General features: G+C 41.3%; 1 protein-coding gene and 1 long non-coding RNA gene across 7 annotated transcripts in view; one reads left to right on the top strand and one right to left on the bottom strand.

Annotated features, from left to right (window-relative positions):
• Positions 1–1,364: 1,364 nt before the first annotated feature.
• Positions 1,365–23,348, bottom strand: part of sbno2b (strawberry notch homolog 2b) — a 75,959-nt gene continuing 53,975 nt past the window's right edge. For 4 of the 6 annotated variants that reach the window (XM_030082506.1, XM_030082505.1, XM_030082509.1 and 1 more), the window contains 28 exons: positions 21,233–21,409; positions 20,105–20,191; positions 19,308–19,413; positions 18,995–19,155; positions 18,742–18,875; positions 18,439–18,529; positions 18,146–18,289; positions 17,486–17,603; positions 17,288–17,393; positions 16,916–17,069; positions 16,628–16,804; positions 16,221–16,318; positions 15,484–15,566; positions 15,075–15,257; positions 14,710–14,831; positions 14,494–14,625; positions 14,253–14,388; positions 12,544–12,656; positions 10,542–10,613; positions 10,233–10,341; positions 10,040–10,111; positions 9,756–9,899; positions 9,411–9,505; positions 7,670–7,762; positions 7,422–7,553; positions 6,731–6,807; positions 6,328–6,518; positions 1,365–6,026 (listed from right to left, as the gene is read on the bottom strand). In XM_030082506.1, the coding sequence (XP_029938366.1) occupies positions 4,867–6,026; positions 6,328–6,518; positions 6,731–6,807; positions 7,422–7,553; positions 7,670–7,762; positions 9,411–9,505; positions 9,756–9,899; positions 10,040–10,111; positions 10,233–10,341; positions 10,542–10,613; positions 12,544–12,656; positions 14,253–14,388; positions 14,494–14,625; positions 14,710–14,831; positions 15,075–15,257; positions 15,484–15,566; positions 16,221–16,318; positions 16,628–16,804; positions 16,916–17,069; positions 17,288–17,393; positions 17,486–17,603; positions 18,146–18,289; positions 18,439–18,529; positions 18,742–18,875; positions 18,995–19,155; positions 19,308–19,413; positions 20,105–20,191; positions 21,233–21,409 (4,467 nt within the window). In that variant the 3' untranslated portion in view covers positions 1,365–4,866. The remainder of the gene's footprint in view (positions 6,027–6,327; positions 6,519–6,730; positions 6,808–7,421; positions 7,554–7,669; positions 7,763–9,410; positions 9,506–9,755; positions 9,900–10,039; positions 10,112–10,232; positions 10,342–10,541; positions 10,614–12,543; positions 12,657–14,252; positions 14,389–14,493; positions 14,626–14,709; positions 14,832–15,074; positions 15,258–15,483; positions 15,567–16,220; positions 16,319–16,627; positions 16,805–16,915; positions 17,070–17,287; positions 17,394–17,485; positions 17,604–18,145; positions 18,290–18,438; positions 18,530–18,741; positions 18,876–18,994; positions 19,156–19,307; positions 19,414–20,104; positions 20,192–21,232; positions 21,410–23,348) is intronic. The other 2 variants (XM_030082507.1, XM_030082508.1) reach the window with 2 other exon arrangements.
• On the top strand, positions 2,456–22,850 carry LOC115381235 (uncharacterized). The gene is made up of 3 exons (XR_003930411.1): positions 2,456–2,535; positions 9,805–9,807; positions 22,821–22,850. It is a non-coding gene; the product is annotated as an uncharacterized LOC115381235 (long non-coding RNA).

The following is a 23,348-nucleotide window of genomic DNA, read 5'->3' as shown; positions in this document are numbered from 1 at the left end:
AGCTGGTGGAGGTTCACAGGAATCACTGGGACCAAACACAATCACCTCCGTCTTTTTTCTCATTAAACTTCAGAAAGTTTAGGGCCATCCAGGCTTTAATGGCCTCCAGGCACCGTAGTAGAGGCGCTAATGAGAAAGCTTCTTTCTTTTTTAACGGAACATACGTAGACCTGGCTGTCATCCGCATAACAGTGAAAAGAGATGCTGTGCTTTCCCCAGTGGTAATAAATACAGGGAGAAAAGCAGTGGTCCCGAAATTGAGCCCTGTGGAACCCCATAAGACAAAGGAGCAGAGGAGGATTCAGAGCTGGCCAGACAAGCGCTCATAGCTCTATCTGTAAGGTAGGACCTGAACCACTGCAGTACAGGACCACTGATGCCAACCAGGTGCTGCAGTCGGCATAATAAGATGTTGTGGTCCACGGTGTCAAATGCAGCAGTGAGGTCCAGGAGAACCAGAACCACATAGCCACCAGAGTCATTCACGAGCAGGATGTCATTAAAAACCCTGAGTAGGGCTGACTCGGTGCTGTGCAGGGGTTTAAAGCCAGACTGGAAGGCCTATAAGATGTTATGATTGTCCAGGTGGTTCTTCAGCTGCAGGTAGACCACCTTCTCCAGGATCTTTGAAACAAAAGGCAGCTTGGAGATGGGCCTAAAATTAACCAGGACAGCCTGATCCAGACCAGGTTTCTTTAGGAGGGGTTGTACCACTGCATGTTTAAAATGTACAGGGACAACACCAGAGGACAGACTGCTGTCAATTATAGCAAGGACAAGCTGACCAATGCTGGGAAAAATGTCTTTAAAGAGATGTGGAGGAACGGCACAGCAACTAATACAGTAAATACAGTAAAACAAGAACATTTGTCTTTTAGTTTAGTTTAGTTTTCAATACCCTCCGTCATAAACAATCTCTAAATAACAATGATGCAAATGTTCAGATGTTGTAAAATCATATTACTTTTTAGAAAGTCTTGATTTTCTTTTCTTTTTTGTTTTGTGGATTTGGGGCCTTTACATTCTGCACATTCTCATCGTGTGTTACTGGGTTTCCTCCCACAATCTAAAGACTGCATTTTTTTAGTTACATTTTATTGTGCAAGAGTGCTATATAATTATATATAATTAAAATTTATGTTAGTAGGTAAATCAGAATCCTTAAAACCATAGATGTGGTTTATTATCTCTCCGTGTGGACGATCATGAGTGTACGCTGTCTCCCAATGCACAACGCCTTCACCAAGGGTCAGAGGGCACCTGCTTTAGTCGGCCACAACCCTGAGATGGATAAAGAGGTTAAGGAGACAGAAGACTGAGTAATTTACCACTAACAAAAAACAAAAAAAACAATTGAGTCTCAGTTTCAGCAATCTTGAAGTTTTTATTTGTTTACAAAGTTAAGATTGCATTTTCATATAGTCCTTCCTTTAATGAGTAGAAAACCTTTTTAAAGAATTAGTTGAAAGGCACAAATTTTACAATATATACATTTGGATCTAAATTATAAATATATAGAAAACAAAAGCATAACCCAGAATAAAAGTGCTGAACACATTTTTTTTTTACAGAAAAAATAGGCTTTGTTTAAAAATACATACAATCAGTAGCATGTTTTTTGTTTCAATATTTTTTTTTGTTAGCAATAAATTATTTGAGAGTGATAACATTTATATAATATGCAAATGGTGGAGAAACAAGAGAGATGGTTACAGTATACATAGAGCCATCAAAATCCATCAAAGAACAGAAACACGACAAGCTGTGTGACGCTCAATCATAACCAACAAGAAAACAGTAACTCGATTATGCCATTCTTAGTGCAAAATAATAAAATGATTAAAGGCCTGACAACATGAAGAAAGGTGGGAACAAAATAATAATTAAAAAAAAAACCTTAAAACTGCTTGTCCATATCCCTCAGTTGCATAAAGCTTTTTATAGTGACTGTAAAACACAAAATGAAGGTGAAACCCTTGCAGACTGAACGTCCTGGAATGTGCCTGATGAGGAATATTGAAAGCAAAAGGAGCAGTGGTGGAAAATCTGCCACAAATAAAAGAGCATCAGTGAGAATCTGTGTAAGGTCAGAGAGGGGTGAAGGTCTGGACGAGCACATTATACGGCGTAACCGAGCTGCGACTTTGTGAAAAAAATGTCAGCGTGACTGTGAATTAAATGTCCAACAGCTACGACACAAACAAAATCTGTCCACAGAAAAAGAAAAAAAAAAAAAGTTTCCAAAAGAGAAACAGCCTTTCATCTTTGCCCTAAGAAGGCATAAACATGTAAAATCACTGACATTTTCACATAGACAAACAACAAACCCATCACATTGAGTCCAAAACATAAATACAGCAAGAGTCACAGCACAGAGTTAAGAAAAAAATAGCACATGTATTCATTAGTTTCACCACTGTTATAAGGGGAAATGATATATTTCTGCCAACGCCCCGCTGTTACACCTCTGCTAAGTTTCTTCCTGAGATTGATAAAAGGTCTGATATCTTAGAGCCAGTAACTTTAGGGGTGTGTGTGGAATACTTTGGTATCTCTCTGCAAACTGAAGGCCTGACGAAGGTCTACAAGCTGGAGAAACAAATCGCTTCAAGAAATGAAAAAAAAAAGAAAGAAAGAAAGGAAAAATAAACCCCCAAACAACAACAACAAAAAAAAACCCAAAACAAAAAAAAAAAAAACAGAAAGACTGAACAGAGCAGAAATAAATCCAGACGCTGTACAGCAGTACAGGACAGTGCAATCTTATTTGGTGGCAGGTTATAATAGAATTTGTCTTTATAGCAAGTTTGAAAACTCGTAACTTCCCTGACCAAACATGTCGTTGACTATTATAATAAGCAAGATAACGTTTCTAAGATCTAAATATCCCTTAAATATAAATAACAACAACTTTTATCAAGACTAAAACATCCAGAACGCATTGCGCTCATCCTGTGATAACGTACTTTACAAAGAAGGTTGTATGCATTTTTGAACGTGTTCAACTAAAAAAAAACTACGAAGCACAACATGTATATATATATATATGTATATATATATATATATAAAATAATCATACCATGCAAAGGTAACCACAAAGCCTGTTGCCTGCGGCGCACACACAGCACTTTAGGCTTCTCTGTCTGATAAACAAACATAAGATTATGGTTTATTGCTCTTTGATCAGTTGAACTTCTCCCGGCATTTTTGTCACAAACCAACTACAGTGCACGGATTTTTTTTTTCTTCTTTTTTTTTCCACACGAAGGAGACCACATCTCACAGGTTTTTAAATATGCACTATCATACACAGTGAGCTTGATGAGTCTTTTGAAGGGTTTATTCTTTTAGGGCCTGAGCGCCTCAAACGGACACACATGTAGTCAGATATTTGTTGGAGTCTACTGAAAGACAGAAAACAAATTTACCGCTACAAACAAAGCCATGCTTTCCTATGCATAAGAGGGTTTTTTTCTTCTTCCGAACTTTGAGTGATGACTGAAATTATTTGCCATTTGAGTCGAAAACTAAAGAACAAATTGTAATATCTGTCTTGGTCAAACATACATAATAACAAGAAAAAAATACTCAAGATTTCCTGAGGAATTCCAAAAATAAGAGTCACATCGCCAACATGTTTTTTTTTTCCTTTTTGTCCGATGAAAAAAAAAAAAAAAACAACCCATACTAAGGTGTGTTTTTGTGTGTGTGAGGAAATAACATACGTGAACACCATTTTTCCGCCCACGCTACTCATGTTTTCATCACATGAGCCCGCTTCCGGTTCACCTGGGACATTAAAGGAGACGGATAAAGGACGAGTCCGTTGCTCTTCACCTCAGAGCGGCAGCACAGATAATCACACCAGCGCACACAGGCTGAACAGAGGCGCTTTCCTGAAACCCAACACCAGCATATTGTAGCACAAACAACAACCGACAGGAGGGGGGGGGGGGGGGGGGCTAGAAGTTAAATACAAATATACCATTAAGTTAAAACCAATGCTCAAGAGTACAAATCTATACATTAGGCTACATGGATTTTTAAAGACTGCATTTATAGGTTTCTCCAAAGGCACTGTTTGCAACAGCAGACTGCTCTTCCTCTCCCTTTCAGCTCACGCTAGTGTTCGTATGCGTATGGAGAGAAACACGAGGGAGCGTGTAAGAAGGTAAATAAAACTGAGGCATTTCATGGCTAAATCAGCTGAAAGATTTCACATCTTTTCTCTCGTCTTTCCAGTTCAATGCATGTTTCACTCAAATTATGTCTTCATACAGGGTTTTTCTTTTCTCCTTTTGTATCAAGACAAATGGCCATGAAGCAAAGTAACAGTAAAAGCAAAGTCTAACCATGTGGCGTTCCAACTGGTGAATGGCATCTTGGAGCTTCCAGCAACTTCACCAATCTTACCTCGTAAAAATCAGCAGCGGGAGGTTCAGTAAAGATTTCCACACCTCACTGACAGAGCCTATGTTTCGACAGCTCACCTGTTGATAAAATAGTTTTTTTTTTTCCCCACTTCTTTTTTTTGTTTGTTTTACAGCTGCCTTTTATCATGGAGGACACACTTTGGTGCACAAATCTGATATTGATCGAGCCCGCCATTCTCGACACGGCTTCAAGCAACTGAGTGCTACAGGTTACTAGAGAGAGAGAGAGAGAGAGAGAGAGAGAGAGAGGAGGGGGAAGGATCCCAGCGCAGGACAGGCAGTGACTTTGACTAAAGGCCCTGAGAAGGGAGGGAGTAGGTCCAGAGGGCGCGTTCGTAGACAGCAGCAGAACAAGACGCAATCTGCTTTAAAAAGACAACAGAAATACTCAAAGTTAAACTGAGTCCAGATGAGCCGTCGCCGGAGGGAGCTCTTATTCTTGTTGCCGGTACTGAATGACAGACTTGCGGTCCGGGCCGGCCTGTAGCATGCTGTTCAGAGCCTCGCGAACGTCAAGAGCGCCCGAATTGCAGTGGCCGTTGGGTAATGGAACCGAGTCTGACTGGGGCAGGAGAAAAGAGGAGGGGAAGCAAGGGGAAGAGTTGGAGAACAAAGAGGACGAGGGCGGGCTGGAGAAGATAGGAACCATGTTGTTTGACAGAGACGAGGCAGAGGATGTAGAGGAAGAGCCTGAGGAGGTAGAGGATGAGGGGCTGGCTTTCTGTGTCTGCACCTGGGGAGACTGGGGTAAGTCTAATAAATCAAAAAAGTCAGGGTGGTGGTTATTGGTCAGCAGGCTGTGGCTCTGCTGCTGCTGCTGCTGCTGCTGCTGCTGCTGGAGCAAAAGTGGCTGCTGGATTTGCGGCACGTGTTGCGCATTAGTCGCACTCTGAGGAATCAGCGGCTCCAGGCTAAAGTCGTCTGGGAACGCTGCGGAGTTGCCCCTCAGATTGTCCAGACTCAGCCCACCCTCGGTGCTGTCGGGGGACGGGGACGGCGAGCTGACGGTCAGGTCTAGAATCTCATCCAGCGGATCCTTGGAAGACATGCTGGGAGACGGTGCGGTCTGGAGGAGCGACGGGTTTTTGGGCAACTGGAAAGTTGGGAGGAAATTCTGGGGATAGAACTGAGAGAAGTTAAGGCTGACTGAGTTGGTCAGATGACTCTGGGTGGGGACAGATGATGAGGGGGAGTTATCGAGCCAGGGATTATGGGTCCTTTGCTGGGCCTGGTTGGGGTTTCGCTGTAAGGGCAACGTGGCCAAGTTGTGTCGGGGGTGCTGTAAAGCCGACGGGCTTTGGGGCTGCATTCTCTGCAGCTGGGAGATGCTCCCAGGCCCCGGCAGAGCGTTTTGGTTCAGTTTCTGTTTGAGGATATGATTCTGAGTGAGGGACTGGTTCGGCACCGGGTTCCGGCTGAACAGATCTGCCAGGAGGTGTTTGTTATTCTGCTCCAAAGTACGCATGCGCTCCTCGGCCAGTCGCTGCTCCGCAGCCTGCTGCTCCTTCTCCTTTCGCCTCCTCTTCACCTCCTCATCCATCTGCAGCAGCTCCTCGCGAACTCGGGCCACGCAGTTCTCTGGGATCTTGATGCCTGAAACAGACGGAAGCGCAGTCACACCACTGGGAGAGATGTGGCTCGTCAATAACCTGTATTATCTCAACAATCTGAATGTGTGCAAAAGGAACAGCACACGGTCGTGGTTTTTGAGCTGCCGTGTAACATCTTTAAAATTTCGGTGCCTAATTTTCAGAAGTATCAAAGCAGTTGCATAAAATCAGAGATGTGAGAAAATATGACTTAATTTGATACATTTCATTATCGTTAAACAACCCATCGCCATCAATGAAATGAAAACCATGTGTGTGCTGGAGGTTCGTTCTGATGTACTGACCAACTTGCTTGTTATGCTGTTTGGTTTTAAGGCGCACGATTTGCAGGATGCTGGTGTTGGTGATGTCTGACACGACGTCGGACACGCGCTTCCACACCCGCAGCAAGGCACCGCACAGCATGTGGTACTGACGGAGACGCATGCCCTGCAGACATTCCTGACCCTCCTCGATTTTCTTACACTTCCCATTCCTATGAAGAAAACAGGGTAGGACATTAATGCAAACATCAACCTTTTTGGGGGGCTTTAAGTTTCCTTTATAAGAAATCCCCAGTCTTCACTTTTAATACTGGTTATCTATTGACGAGTTAAAACCAGGCGATTGCTTTGAGAATGTTATATGATCTTGAAACCAGCAAATTACATCTATCCAGTCAGTGAATATAAAGGCTGCTGAGGTTACCAGTTGGCATGGCTGCACTTCTTGAAGGAGAAGTTGAACTGCGCCTCCCAGCTGTCCCTGGCTTCCTCAGGAGTCACCTGGAAGATTTATAAACACACATCAACATTTTTCTACTTGTGAACAAAAGCCATTCAGAATCACTGTTTATGTGAAAAACAGCATCCAGTGTTTCTTTAAGGGTGAAAGGTAATTTCATTGTGCTCTGAACTTGGAACTCTGAGTTGTGTTTGAAGTCGTGGAGCCAAAGTGGTAAAGGAACAAATACTGTAAATGTATTATCATCAATCCATTGTTCAGGCTTCAGACAAGCATTAATTTTAATTAAAAAAAAAAAAATAAAAAAATAAAAACAAACAAAATCCTACCACTGAAGACACACCTTTAATACTAACAAGGTGAATTTATCATGCAAATATACAAAGCGTCTGTGACATGATTCAGCTGTGGGGTGACGTGAACCTTCAGCTCATCAAAACATCCACAAGAGGACAGCAAACTCCACACTAAAGCACTTCAGACGACGACGACAGAGAACAAGTCAGTCTACATATCAGCCTTCTGTCAAACACACCTCCACAGTTAAGCTTTCTAAAACATTGGTTTTATTGAGGGTTTGGAAAAACAAAAGAGGAAGTGATCGCAATATGAGTGACACACCTGATGCCACAGTTCATCAACAGGAAGACATTACCTTCCGGTATCGTTGATGCAGGTTGTCGAGGCTCTCTGGGTGAGTCTGCTTGCCAATGTTGGGCTTGTAGACGATGAAGTTCTTCCCTCGTCCTTGTTCAGCGAGCAACACACACGGGTGGTTCCCTCGCAGCTGGGGACAGGAAACAAACAGTGTTTTCCAGTGTAGCACAATGGATATAGCTGTCAAATACATTGATTCTTGTGGCACAATCAGAGATGATTTGGCTCTTTCTAACTTGGACTCACCTTTTGGGACAAGTAGAATCCCTCATCAGGACCAGTGGCCTTCAGCGACCTGTTGTAGGCCTCATCCCAGGGCATTCCTCTGTCCACGCTGATCTGCAGTCGCAAAAAAGTCAAAGAGATGACCAAAGTTAGTAAAGCAAATAAAGCAAAGCATCCCTGCACAGAGTTCACATTATGTTGCATGGCTGCTTTATAGAAGTCCAAGTCATGTCAAACACACAGCAAAAATTTTAAGAGGCTTCATTCAATCCTGCCCCTCATATACGGTACGCTCCACACCGACCGAACTGCTTCTACAGCACCAGAACACACTGCGTCTGCTGAGAGTCTGTTAGCATGCAAACTACAGCTAAAAACAGAAAATACCAGTAATTATCCCATTCACAGCCCCCCACTGGTGTCTACAGGCTACACGGCCCTGGGCCGGGCGCATATGATCACCGTCTTACAGCTGGAAAAGTGAGATCAATCACAGCCTGTATAGAGCAGATGTTGCTGCCTGAAAAAAACCTGCAGGGGCTGAGGTTATGTATATATCTGTGCAATAACAGAATGCAGCGCAAATCTCTTTAAAAGAACTGCAATGAATTGACAACCGCTGTTAGCTGTAATTGAACGCAGCGCTAATGGAAAACTTAACAACTCCTTTGATTTAACTCAAAACAGAAAACAAGCTCAACATTTTTTGTTGACACAATGTTTCACTTTGCACTGGTAAACTGTGAAACAGTGTCTCATTTCGTTAAAACAAGAAGAATAATTGATATCCATTATTTTCTCTTCTAATCTCCCTGTGGTTGCTCCCAATATTTGCCCAGAAGAACATTGCAATGTACTTTCTTTCAGAATAAAGGCGTAATGCTGTAAGATTTCAGTTCTATCAGTGAATAGATGGATATTGTTCCGAATAAAACATTCTCAGTGGTCAGCCTACAGAGTTCTTTCCTTTCAGTCAGATTCAGTCTGTCTTTACAAACCAAAGGAAGAATATTATATAAATCGAATTATATGCGCTTTCCTCAGTCCCTTAAAAAACTGGCAGCAATACATTCTGAGAATAGAAAAAATTGTAATCATGCCCAATTAAATGTTACTCAGATTTGTTCCATTGTTTCTTCTGGTTTTCCTGATGGTCTCGTGTTTGGTGTCTGGTAAAGTCCGGTCTCTGGCGGTGCGTCTGTCCTGGTTCGTGTTTACTGACGTGCTCTCTATCTACACTTCTCAGTGTATCTCAGTTATGCTGCTGATGTTGTTCATGTGTCCCCTTCCTTCTGTTCTTCGCTCATTGTTGGTTTGTTGGTTTACTCAAAATTTCCTGTATAGTTAACTGTTTTTTTAAGCTAGTTTAGGACAGAGGTGCATTCAAAATCCAGTCCGTCTCCTGAATGAATTTTTCCTTGGCCTGTGGGCCACCATTTGGGATTCTTCATAAAGAGCGCTTTAGTTTCAGAGCCTGTGTTTTGTGCAATCAACATCATTCATCACAACACGCAGGATATTATAACAGTAGGGGGGGAACAGAAAACAACTGCATATAATATCACTTTTTTTTTTAAGTAAAACTTCAGTAAAATTCATCTGTAAACCACATTTGTCTGACACTATGATCACAAAAAATGTGAAGTAACCCTGAAGGGTAATGACATGAAAACTCAGTTATAACAATACAATACTATCATTAAATGTAATTTGACATTCAAAGTATATTACCATATATATAGTGAAATTGGGTGATGCCTACCTTATAAAGAACAACCTGCCCATCCTGAGGATTCCCAACTGTCAGGAAAGTTTCCTGCTTCTCCTCATAAATCTCATCGTTACCTGGTGCGAGGTCTGACGGAGACACAAGGCAACAAACAGAAGACGACAAGGGCTCATCACCTTCATGTTTACAATCAAAGCCAGTTTCAATCACACCGTAAACGACCACATGCACCGACAGACATGACTGATGATATAGGATGTATTTGGTGCATTTAAAAACCAGTCAGATTATTTATTTTTTACTTCTGGTGGAAGGAGGAACATTAAACTTAGAGGTTTTCTAATAAACGTTGAGCCGTGCTTGTAGTGATCTCTTTACCGAGGATTCCCATGTCGTATTTGCCCTCCTTCTTGTCCTTCTCGATTAGGTAGTCAAAGTTGTCAGTGAAGTACTGGAAGAGATGATTCTGCTTGTGGACCTCAAGGCCAAGGATGCGATTCAGGAACTTGGTGATGCTGCAGTCTGAAATGGAAACGCAACACACAACATGTGAAGCAGCTGAGGGGTAAATACTGATCATGAAGCGTGAGCCGTGTTGAGTTACAGTGTAAAGTTCACGCATTCATCTGAAAGTACTGAGTCTGTTAGCTTGTGGATTGTACCTTTCTCAGTACTGATCCCGAAGCGAGACTCTCTGCAAAAGATGCCGACATCTATCATTCCATTTTTCATCTCTGGAAAGATAGAGAAAGAAAGAAACAAAGAAATTCTGTTAATCTGGCAAAATGAACAATTGGCTGATGAAGATGTTTTCAGTCCCCAAAAAGCTGATAGTAAGCCAAACTCTACACATACCTCTGAAGAACATGGCCTCCCCACCAGGGTAGCTTTTAGGAGGGGGCACCTTGTTCTCTATGTGGCCAAGAATAGCTTTGGTGATTTTATCAAGAGCCTTGGTGCCATACTGCAAAAAAAACAAAAAAAACAACCCATTAGTGATTGGTGCAGATGCATATTTGAAAAGCATTATTCTGCTATACTATACCAACAATGGCAATGCCATCAGTACATCAGCCACGTAAATAGCGTTAAAATTTAGAAAATGTGTATTCTAACAGTCTCAGATGGGAATTCTGATTTCAGGAGCTGTTTTCTTCTCCTTACCTTGTTCTCAAAGTTGTACTTGCTCAGATCTCTGGATTCAGTAGCTCTTCTGTCTCCATGGGTTAATGCTCCCTGCACAGATGAAATACAACAGTAGCACTATTAGCACAGTAGGTACAGTAACTTCACAGTAGCAGAGGCTGTAACACAATCTGACAAAACTGCGTCTTTGATCGGATCTGAAACTCTCACAGCATAATTTCCAATATGTCTTCCCCAGCTTACAGTGGCACATAGGAACCGTAGCGTTACACATATTTGTTATGAGATTGCCTTGAAATTCCAGGTCTAACAAGTCAGTGATTCAAATTGTATTTTACTGGACTCTTCCCAAACCGCCTCTCAGAAAGGCTGCTGACCCCTGGTCTGATATCTGTCCAAAATAGGCCAAAAGCCACGAGCCACTGCCAAGTGCGTCCAAACTATTCAAACTGCTGCGACAAGCTTTAAATTTTGGATTGTCGCAATACGCTTCATTATGAAACTAAATAACCATATTATTGCAAATGAAGGACAAAAATGCTAGTCCACTGTGACACAAACGTTTACATGTGCACAAATCACTCCCACATAATCATACATAGACCTATATGTAACATACTGAGGAGAATACTAGAAGAACTGCTTAATCAGTCTGATATACTTGTAATTATGTGATATATACACAGCAAATTTTCCAGTGTTGAATTAACTCTGAAAGTGTTAAGAGTGGTCTCATATATACACTGTTGTAGTGTTAAATGTAAGTGTTAAAATATACACTTTAAAGTGTTCATTCTAAGAATTAACACTGTATAGAGATAAATAGGAACACTGGTCAACAGAGAGGAATATTAATATAACTCCACAGAGTGTCAGCATTAGAAAATTAACACTGGTCAGTGTTGAGATTTTAACTCTACAAAAGTGTATATATGAGACCACTCTTTAACACTTTCAGAGTTAATTCAACACTGGAAAATTTGCTGTGTGCTAGTGTTAACGTGTGGAAATTCAGCACGGTTAAAAGCACAGATGCATGCATGCATGTGTGAAGACACAGCCTGATTTTTGCCCCTGCGTGTCAAAGGAAACCATCTGTGGTTCAGGTGTGACAAGCAGCCTCTTTTTTTTCAACAACTAACAAACGCTGTTTTGTTCCTCAGTAGCACCCCGAGCGACATTTTGTGAATGACAAAAGTGTCAAAATAAAACTAGACTGCAAAATGAAAGAGGATTTAAACAAATGCTAATCACTGGGGGACCAGCCTTGCAGCCAGTCGCTGACTCTGCCCACAAAGGAAAATGCCCTGAGATACCAAAAACAATGGGACGTCTCAGCCAAATATGACTTCACTGCTAATCTGCAGTCAGCTGGTTACAAAGTTATTCAGCCGCTTATTTGGAGGGACTGTTTTTGGGTGCACTCATGTTGTATCGGGTTCAAGCAGCCGGGCAGACAAGATATGACCTATTCTTGATCCAGATTTACCACATGCAGCTGGCAAATGCAAAAAATGACTTCCTGGAACTGCCACCCCCTCCCCTGCACCTCCACCTCCTCACCCTTTTCCCAAAAGAACTGTCATGCTGTGTCACTATGGAAATAAATGACTGCTGGTGCAGAAATGCATCGATAATAACGGAAAATAACAGAAGCGTTATAAATTATACCGACAAGCTTTTTCACTTTTTCTGCTTGTTCAGTTTTCCATGTTTGAGCTGGAGATGGGGGGAGGCCCAGAACTGAGGAAAAAATTGATGTAACTTGAAGGGAACAAACATTAAAAAAGAGTCTATGGAGCACTTGGAAAGGAGGGAATATCCCGGGGAACAGGAAGGACAGGGGGTGAGAGAAGGATGAAGCAACACAAGGCAGAGTCAATGGCAGCAAAAGCAAAGACACAGAAAAACAATCCACACAAAGCACAAGTCCTCGCTGTTGGTTCATAAGCCAGTCAATTAAAGAATTGTTAGAATTCAACATCCACACAAATATGTATGTAGGAGTTCTGATATTTACCAGGCTCTCTAGTCTCTTAGCCACAATCGAGGCGAAACGCCTCTCTCCAGCAAGCTCTGAGATAAGGAAGATGTACTCTGGGGCTGTGACCTGATTGGATCGATGTGTTCGACCTGGAACGACAAGGAGGAGACGGTGGTGAGACCATCTGTACAACCAAAACATTCAGAGAGAGAAAATAATGTGGTGCGCTCATGACAGCTGAGACCACTAATTTCACATTTCTGTGGGAACAGTGACGGACATGCAGAGGGACGTGATGCCATGTTTTAGAAGAGGATTTAATTCCATGAATAAAAGTGACAAAAAACATGCTTGAGAGGCAAAACAATAATTTCCTACAAAGTAAAATCAGTCACCAGTGCAGCAAAACAGAGCAGGTTTTATAATGACTACTGTTCCACATCAGTTCCATGTTGTTTTCTGTGCGGTGGCCGTTCTTTCAACAGACCTCACTTCCCAGACAGCCAAAGTTACAATAAAAATAATACAAACAAGTCACTGATTTGAATTTGAAGGAAACTGGAGTCAGGGAGAAAACACTGCATAATCGGGGAAAAAGAAAAGTACAATAAAAGTTCAGTCTTGATTCTGTAAATATGCCATAACTTTCCATTCATTGAAGATGATGTGCCTTTCATTTCACTATATTTTTTCTCTTTATAACTTTCCCTCCCTATGAAAAAGTGTTAGTTAGTAAATAATACTGCAACTGGTTTCAACACTGGTCTCACTGTACTTGCACAGTTGTTGGAATAGTTGCGACCACATTTCACCCTGGCTGTACATGCATGTGATAAATAAACCTTCTGAGTTCATCCAGCTTGATCAGTCTGTTATTCACCAACATAAACAACGTCACACTCTCAATCTCACACACGCCTTTGTGGAAAGTCTCTCATGAGGGAAAAGCTGTCTGTTCTCAGCCATGTGCATTTTACTGCTGTTAATCACTGCAACTGTATGTTTGTGTTTCCAGCACACAAACTGACAAGAAGAGGAAAGAGAAAACATTTTACTACTCAAAATATGTTGTTAATTCTGGCTGTTCTGAACACAACAAACACTTGCAAGAAACTTAAGAACTGAAGGACAAACATTTAAGCAACACCATGGAAGACACCACAATTATTAATGACCAAAGCATTTTGAATACCCATTGAATTAAAGAATTCCATGTTATGACATTCCTTAAATTATACATCTAGACAGGCCTGCTCACATCTCTCTTTATAATTTTCTGCACTGCTGACACTGCGCGACCTCAAAAATATATATGTAAAAGGAATTAATTAAAGAGCAGAAAAGCAACGTGAGTGTGATATGCAGCAGAAATATCAAAAAACTGTTACTTTTCCTTTCACATTAAGATCAAGTGTGACAGAAAACTAACCCCTCCACAACTGAAACTGTAACAGGCAATAAATTAATTAAAAAGTATGAGGTTTGTCAACGGTTTCTGCAACAGAACAAAGATATTAATAAAGAAAAAAATACTGACCGACATGCAGCTTCCTACAAACACGAGTAACCATTACAGGCTTCATTTATTAGCCCACATCGAATATCCACAGGGAATTCCCCAGTTTTTATCATAAAAAGCTGCCTTCTTTAGGCACGGCTGATAGTTTCTAGTGATTTAATTTTCAAGCATTCTTTGCCTTTCACATTTGAAAGGCTGAGAGTAAGGTGACATTTTCCTGACTCACCAAACTGCTGAATAGCTCTGTCTGCACTCCAAGGCAGCTCCAGGGTCATGTGGACCCTTCGCCTCTGGTTTTTCACTCGCTTGTCGGCCTGCAGGGAAATCCCAGAGCTGGCTGCTTCAGAGATGATGGCCACCAACTGCAAGAAACAGGGTTTGAATTATTTGTGGAGATTTTTTTGAAAACAGTGTTTGAAGGTAAATCATGTTTTAAGAGATGGATATTAATGATTTGGATTTTTGACCTTCTCTCCACTCATGAAGCGGTCTTTCTCCTTGATGTTGATGTGATCGATTGTGAGGCCTTGCTCAGCCCGGGACTCATAGCGCACGCTGCCATCAAGACGCCGCACCACGCGACCTTTGCGACCAGTCATCTGCAAACAACCAAAGAACAGCTTCCCGCTAAAAACACGTTCTGAAGAAAAACAAAGCCAAAACTGAAGGCCATGAACTCGTACCTCAGAGACTTTATCTGGTCCTCCGAACTTGTCAATGAGCTCATCCAATGTATTAAGAGGTAGTTCTTTTCCCAGTTCTGATATTTTATTGAGGAGGGTCTGCTTCATCTCTTCTATTCGGGCTGTAAATACAAGAAAAAAAAAGGAGAAAAAAAAATTACCTTCAGACATCAGAGTACGTTGAGTCAAAAGAAGTAACAGGACATGCAAGGCTTAAATACCAGCCAAGTGGAAAGTCATTCCATTGTCTAGACATGCCTCCGTTTGATTGACAAAGCCCTGGAAAGGCTGAAATATCTCCCTTGAGCAGCCCTCTCACACGCCACCTGCTCACATCAACTCCAGCGGAAAGAAGGTCGGCCCACCTGTCTGAAAGCTCGTGTGATTCACAAAGATGACGTCGTCGTTGTCCAGCAGGGAGTCGGGTGAGGAGTTGGAGTCTGTGTCCATGCCATCCGAGTCACTGCTGCTGTCGTCAGTGATGGTGATCGCACCGCTGCTGTCCACTGTGTGCTTGGGTACCTTGGTCTGACGACCGCGAGGCTTCCCTGTATGTAAGTAACAGATTAATATTGGGAAAAAAAAAAAAAAAAAATAGTACAATTTTAATTCTACATTTAGTAAAGCAGTGTTTGAACGAAAGTCAGCAATACTCTCAGACTGCAGCAAAAATGCCAGAAATGTCAGCTGGCTATGTGCAATGTTAGTGAAAAACAACAAATGAAATCTGCTTCAGTGATTTGATGGCGTGACAAATGCATCTTGTTCTCTTACGTTTTCTCTTATTTCCTGGTGCCTTCTCTCTCCGCTGTTTTTCTGAAGGAAAATGCTTCGTTACGAGAGACTGGAAAACTCCCCTGGAGCAAAAAGGCAGAAAATTAGACAGAGACAGTGATTCTAACAGAGAAGCAATCATAACTGGGTGCCGTGGCTTAAATATATCTTTCAGGTGTTGACAGGCAAGGTGTTCAGTGTGAGCTATTGTGTTCAGACTTTCAGACACATCTGTGAGGGCTGCGTTTCAGGGCAGCCAAGTTCCAAGCACACAGCACTTTCAACTGTTTTCACGGATGAATCACTGGTCAAATTAACAGATGCTAATTGCAAAAGAGACTACAAGTTTGGTTTCCAGATGAATGACAAGAGATTAGGCTGAATCATCCGTATGTCTATAACGCACAAAAGATGCGGCTAAAACAAGCTCTGCTCAAAAAAGGCAAATAATTTTATTATTTACAGACGCCACAAAATTAGGTGGAACTGAATTACCAGAAAATTTGCATCCACTCTTTTTTTGTACTTGAAAATATGATCGCATTTTACTGATCTTGCAGAGACTTTTTTTAATATCTAATTTGATAATTTCATATATAACACTGTAGTGTGAGAGTTTTTTTTAAGCATACGGAGAAGCTCATGCTGCCATGAACAGTTTTTGTACCAATACTTTCAGCTGCATCTATTATAATGAAGACACTGATACAAGAAGCAAAGCAGTTCTTTTCACTTACTCTGCTGCAGAGACAAATCTGTCTAGATGCCCGTCATTCTCATCCAACACTTCTCTGGTGCGAGACTCTCCGGTAGACTGCAGCCCGATGACAATGCACTAAGATGTAAACAAACACAACACAACATTAAAAACCCAAGTGATAAAATACACTTCTGAAAACTTATGAGATTTTTACTTATAAAATAAATGCTGGACTGTGAAGCAAAACAGACCTGTATTTGAATAGAACTGCTATTCTTTTGTAACTGCACTTAATAACTGAGAAAACTACAGTTTAACACTGCATTCATTTACTTTTCCCAGGCTCTCCAATAACACATCATATATTAGGATTCCAGCTCTTTGTTGAATAATTTCTCCATTAGACACAGTGTGTGACTCAGTGTTTAAGAGTGTCGTGCTGACCTTTCCAGCCTGCAGCTCTTTTTGGGCCAGCTCCACCAGGCAGCGGACCTTGGCAGCAATACAGAGATATTTGAAGAAGCGCTGGTGAGACGACCAGAACTGCCCCCATAGAGACTTCCTGCTGACCAGACCCAACTCATCTGCTGCACGCATGAACAATCGCAGTGCCTCCGCCCACTGGAAACACATTTCAGATGCCATTTGTTAATAGCCATATGTAAAAATGTTTGTTCCTCTAATTAAATCACAAAAAAGCACATAATTAGTGCAGACATGGTACATAATTACCAGTGTGGCTGCTTTGTTGTAGACCAGTTTGAAGTCACTGTCTAGTCCAATCTCCTCGATGCGGAAAGACACCCCTGAGAAGCTCAGCTGCCGGGCGATGTACATCCCGCTCACTTTCATGTCCATGGCAACGATCTCCATGGCCCCGACACCTCTGCATACAAATAGCACATTTCATTCAACATAATTTAATCATAAATCAACCATCCATAACAGCAAGCTGATTGTAGAGAATTTCAAAGCAAGGTCAGTGACTTAAAAAAAAAAAAAAAACATATTCACATCACAAACCCCCCCCCCCAAAAAAACAAAAAAAACAAAAAAAACAAAACCCCCATAAATGACCCTCAGAGTGAATTTGAGACAACAAACCTTTTCTCAATGGCGTGCAGGAAGTCATCAAAGGCTCTGAAAGGCGTGCCCTCACCCCAGATTCCCAGGCGGCTCATATAGATCATGTTCTTTGGCTCAGAGGCACCTGCAAAACAAATAACATTATAATCTAAGAAAATGCTGGAATGCATTGCAATAGGCGTTATGGGTGTGACATCTGAGGGTGTGTGAGTCTACCTGTGGCACTGGCATAAACAACCCTCGCCCGTGGCAGCTTGTTTTGCAGATCGAGCACTGCCTTGCCCATCTTTGTAGATGTGGCATTCTTGGCTTTGTGGCATTCATCAAAAATAATCTGTACAGGTAAATGGTCAAGGAAACATGCAGTATCTTATGGCTGGAGTGACCCTTCCACTTTGAAGCACTTTTAATCAACACAGGACTCCATCCATCCATATTTTACTTTGTCCAGTTTCATGGCCTTGGGTGCACGGGGCCTCTTCCAGCTGACTATGGGTAAATGCTGAGTACAGCTGGTACAGTTTTCTAGTCCATTTCAGGGCAAACACCAAGAGGCAGACAACCACAAACACAAACACTCACATTCACACTTTCAGGCAATCTAAAATCACCAATTAATCTCAAACATGTTTTTGGACAATCGGAGGAAACCAGGCTAAAGAAAGCCCTATACACTATACAGGGAGAACATGCAGATTCTACACATATCCACAGAGAAAGACTGACGAGCCTAAAATCAAACAGGGAATACTTTCACTAACCACAACGCTGTGCGACCGTAGAATTAAATGATCAAACAGAAATCAAGCATCACTCAGATATCATGGGATCTTTTAAGCCTCTTTGTGGCACATGTGACACAAAATGAAAGGATACAACTCCATCGAAATCTGGCTTGCACCAGTCCAGGATCTGCTTGATTCTCGTCCGGTGCTGCCCTCCTGCCTGGCTCTCTCCAATCAGCGCAGAGTACGTTGCAAACAGGACTCCTTCTGAGGTAGCTGTGTCTCCATACTTTATCTACCACAAAACATCAAAAATTTAAAAGTTGAGAAGACAGTTTGCTCAGTTTCATCTTCTGCTCCAGTGCACATATAATTTCAGAACGAGAGCTAACAACACACAGAGTAATTTTCTCAGATTGTCACGGTAGTTCCACGAGGACTCACCTTGTTTAAGGCATGCACAGGAATATTAGGAGCATCTATGTCTTTGAGATCTCTCTCTGCATCAAATTTCAGGTCATTGGATATGCTGAACCTGAGGGCACAAACAGGAATATCAATCACTAATTCATCTCTTGCACAAACCAGTTTGTGCATGCAAAGTGTACCCTGGCACCCAAATGGATACAAATCATAATTATAAAACTCAATTATTTTCAAAAATATAAACATGGCAGTTTAATACAGTTGCTATTCACGCTCCAAACTTGTTTTATGGAGCGTCTGTGAGTAGTAAACCTTTCTCACCATAGGGATTTCTTTCTTCCCTTAAGGTAGTTCTCCAGGATGATTCCTGCCACGGTGCGCCCCTTTCCGACGCCTGCTCCATCGCCGATCAGGAAGCCTGCCCTCTGGTTGTTTTGAAGGATTACTTCATGTTGCTGAGTGCGCACAGAGAACACACGCATGAACAAAATGACAGTCAGAACTGCAGCAATAATCTGTCATACTTCGAAAATTTGCGAGTCCCTTTTTGCAGTGTGCACTGGTGTGTATGTACCTGGCAGGCGTAGATGATAGCCTCTAGCTGCAGAGCAGACAGCAGTCCACTGTTGATGGTTGACTCGGGGATGGAAAGAGTATATGTGATGTCAGGAGGAGGAACACTGGATAGCGTGTTCGTCTCCACCACTATGTCAGGATGATTAATTCCTATAGTGGCTGAAAAACAGATAAAAAGCAGAAATGAGGAAAAAAGAAAAAAGAAAGAAAGAAAAAAACCGCCCCTGTAAACTGGATGTCATTCCATATTTATAATAAATGTAGATGAATTAGCCGATAAATGCATGTTGACATTCAGTCTGGTGACCTACATTTGGAAGGTCTGTACTCGGCATATGTGTCCACATGTCCCAGTTCCTCTGTCTCCTCTTCCTCAGCCTCCTCTTCCTCCTCTGGGGGTGATTGGGTTCTCTGAGCCTGAAAACACAACAATGATTCAATAATGCGCCGAAAAATGAAGCAAGAAAAGCTGTTTCGAACGGAGGTGAAAACAAATAGGGAAGGAAAAAAAAAAGCCAAAAATTAGAAGTAGTTGACCCAGTTAGTAAGAAGACAATACAGGGAAGCATCAAGCAACCAGCTAAAGCAGAATGAATGAGAGCTCTGAAACATGTGAACCATGAAATGGTCCTTTACATATTCAGGCAACGTCAGCTTGATTAAATCTAAGAGAAGAAAGATGCAGAAGGGCTCTTTTTGACCGACAACAACTGCACCACTTCTCCTATTGTTACTGAGAAAATTTTAAAACACAGCGACTGCGTGTGGTATAATATATTCTCTGTAGAACGTGCATATGCAGATTGTCCGGCATATGTAATGTGCAGCAATGCTTTCATCATCTGTGACAGCACAGAGTTGCCCAAGAGGACAAAAGCTCCACAATTTCAGTTATCTACTGACTTATTCGCTGCTGTCTAAAGGCAATCTCCAGATTAGTGGCAGTCTCTGCATTATTCTACACTGCAAACCCACAGTTCATTAGCAGCTCCACGTCAGACAATAAATTATAATCTACTTCTTATTGAGACTTGGAAATGGATAGGCACACATGGTTAGAGAGCTTGGTTTAGTTTTAGCTTCAGACTGGAAAGGTCGGTGCGGCTACCTGGAATCCTCCTAAAGGTGGGGTGCTGATAATAGCAGTTATATCATCCAAACTGGCCAAGCCTTGAAACCTGCTGCTGCCATTCTGCTGTCAACAAAACATAACATGAAGAAACACAAACTCAAATGAACATGGTGACAAATGCAAATGAAAGAACAAACATAAAAAAAGGCAGAGGGTTCTCCATGTGAGTTTCTTTTTAGTTGCATGAGCCACATAACATGTGGGTGCCGTATCAATATCTCACAGAAATCCACAAAGTGTCGTTTGATGTCTGTGAAAACCCAGTAAAAAGATAAACAACATAAAAACAGATAACCCTGCATGTCTGGGAAATATAATGGGTAAAATAAGCACAGAATGAAAGGGAAAACATAAAAGACTTTGGAGAAAGCAGGAGAAATAAATGCACTCTGATATTATCCAAAGTAAATCCTTTATTATGCCACTAAAAGATGCTGAAGAGCACTAAAAGCAAAAACCAACAAGCAAAACTTAAGAATGATCAATCATTCACGCCCCCCCCCCCCAAAAAAAAAAAAAAAAAGCATACAATATTCTTATATTGATTTTAAGTGAGGCACAAGTCAATGGCATTTATCAATGATTAAATTATGGATTAAAAAAGAGTTAATCCAAACACAATCACATTAGTAAACCCCATCAAGTCTTACCATTTTTGTGACACCTAATTGTTTTATGTTTATTGGTTGCATAGATAATTTTTCAGCGCAAATAGTAAAACACATGTGAAATGATATCTGCTCATGGCAACTAATAAACATTTCCCAGATATGAATACAGGTCAATCTAACTCATCCTTGGAGTCATGAACAATTCACCAGTTTCCAGGGAGGACAATTCCTTAGTTAACGCAGGGCACTAAACCCTTAAGCTTTGTCACATAATCAAGAAAAAAACATATTTATGGTGTACACTGCAGAAGAAGAAGACTGTGAAAGAATCGCCACAAGATCTGCTCAGCCATTAAATTCACAGGTGAGATGCTGCTGTTTTCAGAGGACATTGTAACCCTTGTCTGCGTCATATAACATTTGCAATACTTATTACTGATACAGTTAATAGCATTTCTGATGATGGGGGTGTGTGTGAGTGCTTTCCACTGACCTGTAACTGGCTCTGTGCTGGTGTGGTGGTGGTACTAGTGTTGACATCCCAGAGAGTGGGCACTGTGTCCAGGTTATTTGTGGTGATGAAGGGCTGGGCATCAGCATACTCCGACAATGAGTCAGCCGGAGAGGAGAACAGAGAGTTCGTAGAGAGCTCATCAATGCAGGACAGATCCTATGGGCAGACAGAGAAAAGTTGTTGAGTGTAATTCAAAAAAAACAAAACAAACTTGGGCACAGAGATGATTTTTCTTTTTCAGACTATAACATTAAAATTGCCATGGCGATTCCAAGAAAGAAATACACACTCAAATATTCATAATCTAACCAGACACATCACGCTAAAAAGACTATAAATCCTAATTACACATCCTTTATCAGACACAGCACACGGCATGCGGAAAAAAAATATGTGAAATGAGTATGGATGAAGGTGAACCTTTCACAATGAAGGTGCTGCAGCCAGAGCTGCGCTCTTTTGGGAGCAACATGAGCAGCCTAAACAAAATCTAATCACACGCACATGTGTGAAGGGTGAGCATGCAGAATAGAAAGCAAGGTACAGGCATAATGAAACTGCTTGTGTGTGTGTGTGTGTGTGTGTGTGTGTGTGTGTGTGTGTGTGTGTGTGTGTGTGTGTGTGTGTGTGTGTCATCTCAGCTATGGCTGCCTTCCAGTCGCCCCTCTATTCATATCCTTTCCAAGCCATTAGCATGCCATGTTCTTTAACTAGCCTCTCACAGGCACCCCTGAGCAGGGATGTCTTTGTGTGTGTGTGTGTGTGTGTGTGTGTGTGTGTGTGTGTGTGTGTGTGTGTGTGTGTGTGTTTGTACATCTTCAATGTGACTCCATGCACATATATTTATCCACTCCAGGTCATGTGCAGAAGAAATTCCCACAACCTCATGTTCCATCTACAACCTCCAGAGGACCATCAAACAGCGCTGAATACTATCCAAACACTGTAACCTGTTCTTTCAGCAACTACAGGACACTGTTTGCTGCACTTTCAAAAATAGCTACTACCTCATAAAAGAAGATCCAATTTGAAGGCCATCACTCTCACCTAATGTCTGCACTGTATACAAGCACCTACAACCAGCTGCAGACTAACTGGACTATTATTTGCATCGGCAAAGAAACCGTTGTGCATATAATCCCTCTCATGCAGTCAGGTGTAGAGTTTACTCATTTGCGTGACAAAGCAAACTGAATATTTTTATTACTCATGTGCACAAGCACTTAGGCTAGGGATTGATTTACTTGAATAAATTATATCTAGTGTATGGATGGCTTCACACATCTTGCCAGTCATCTCCTTCAGGTCACAGTAAGAAAGAAAAAAAATTCAATGTTTACATATACAAAGTGTGTGAATATGGTAAGTTGTATGCAAATATGCATGTATGTACGGGTTTGCTTAGAATCTATAACCGTTGAATCAATACTGCAGGGAGAGAAGGAGACATGCTGTAGAGGTTAGCGAAATATATTAAATAGTAAATTGGGATAGAAGAAATGGTGGGATTAAATAATCTTTGCTCTTTCCTACTCTTTTTCTAACAAGATTGTTGTTTGTGTGTGAGTGTGTGTGTGTGTGTGTGTGTGTGTGTGTGGAGTATGAGTGGGTCTATATGCACTACAGCTGTATGGATATGAGTACATCCATACATCAACTGTGTATAAATGTGTATATATGCAACTATGTAAAAATTTAAAAGTAGAATACATGTATTAATTAGAACTGCACTTATCCATTCACACCACAACTAATATTATTAATTTTAATTGATCTACATTACAAATATATTCAGTTGCAGAAATGTTTCCTCTAATAATAAAAATCAAATGCACTCTGTTTCACATATTTCTTTTCATTCAGATTTTTTTCTTGAAATTGTCAAAGAAAAAAAAAACAGAGATTAAGAGGAGGCACATCACACAATGTGAAAACCGCTCCGGCTAAGCCATGGATGTCAAGAGTCATGGTGAAGTGTGACAAGTAGTTGAGATTACAGATGACTTCAACATCGGGGGGAAAAAAGAAAAAGCATTGTGTGCAACATTGTGACAAGGTAAAGCTAAAAAAGAAAAAAATAATAACACAACAAGAA

Source organism: Salarias fasciatus, chromosome 23, assembly GCF_902148845.1.
Source record: "Salarias fasciatus chromosome 23, fSalaFa1.1, whole genome shotgun sequence".
NCBI classification, from domain to species: domain Eukaryota; kingdom Metazoa; phylum Chordata; class Actinopteri; order Blenniiformes; family Blenniidae; genus Salarias; species Salarias fasciatus.
Note: the sequence above shows the minus strand (reverse complement) of the source record. Positions and strands in the feature narration are given on the sequence as shown.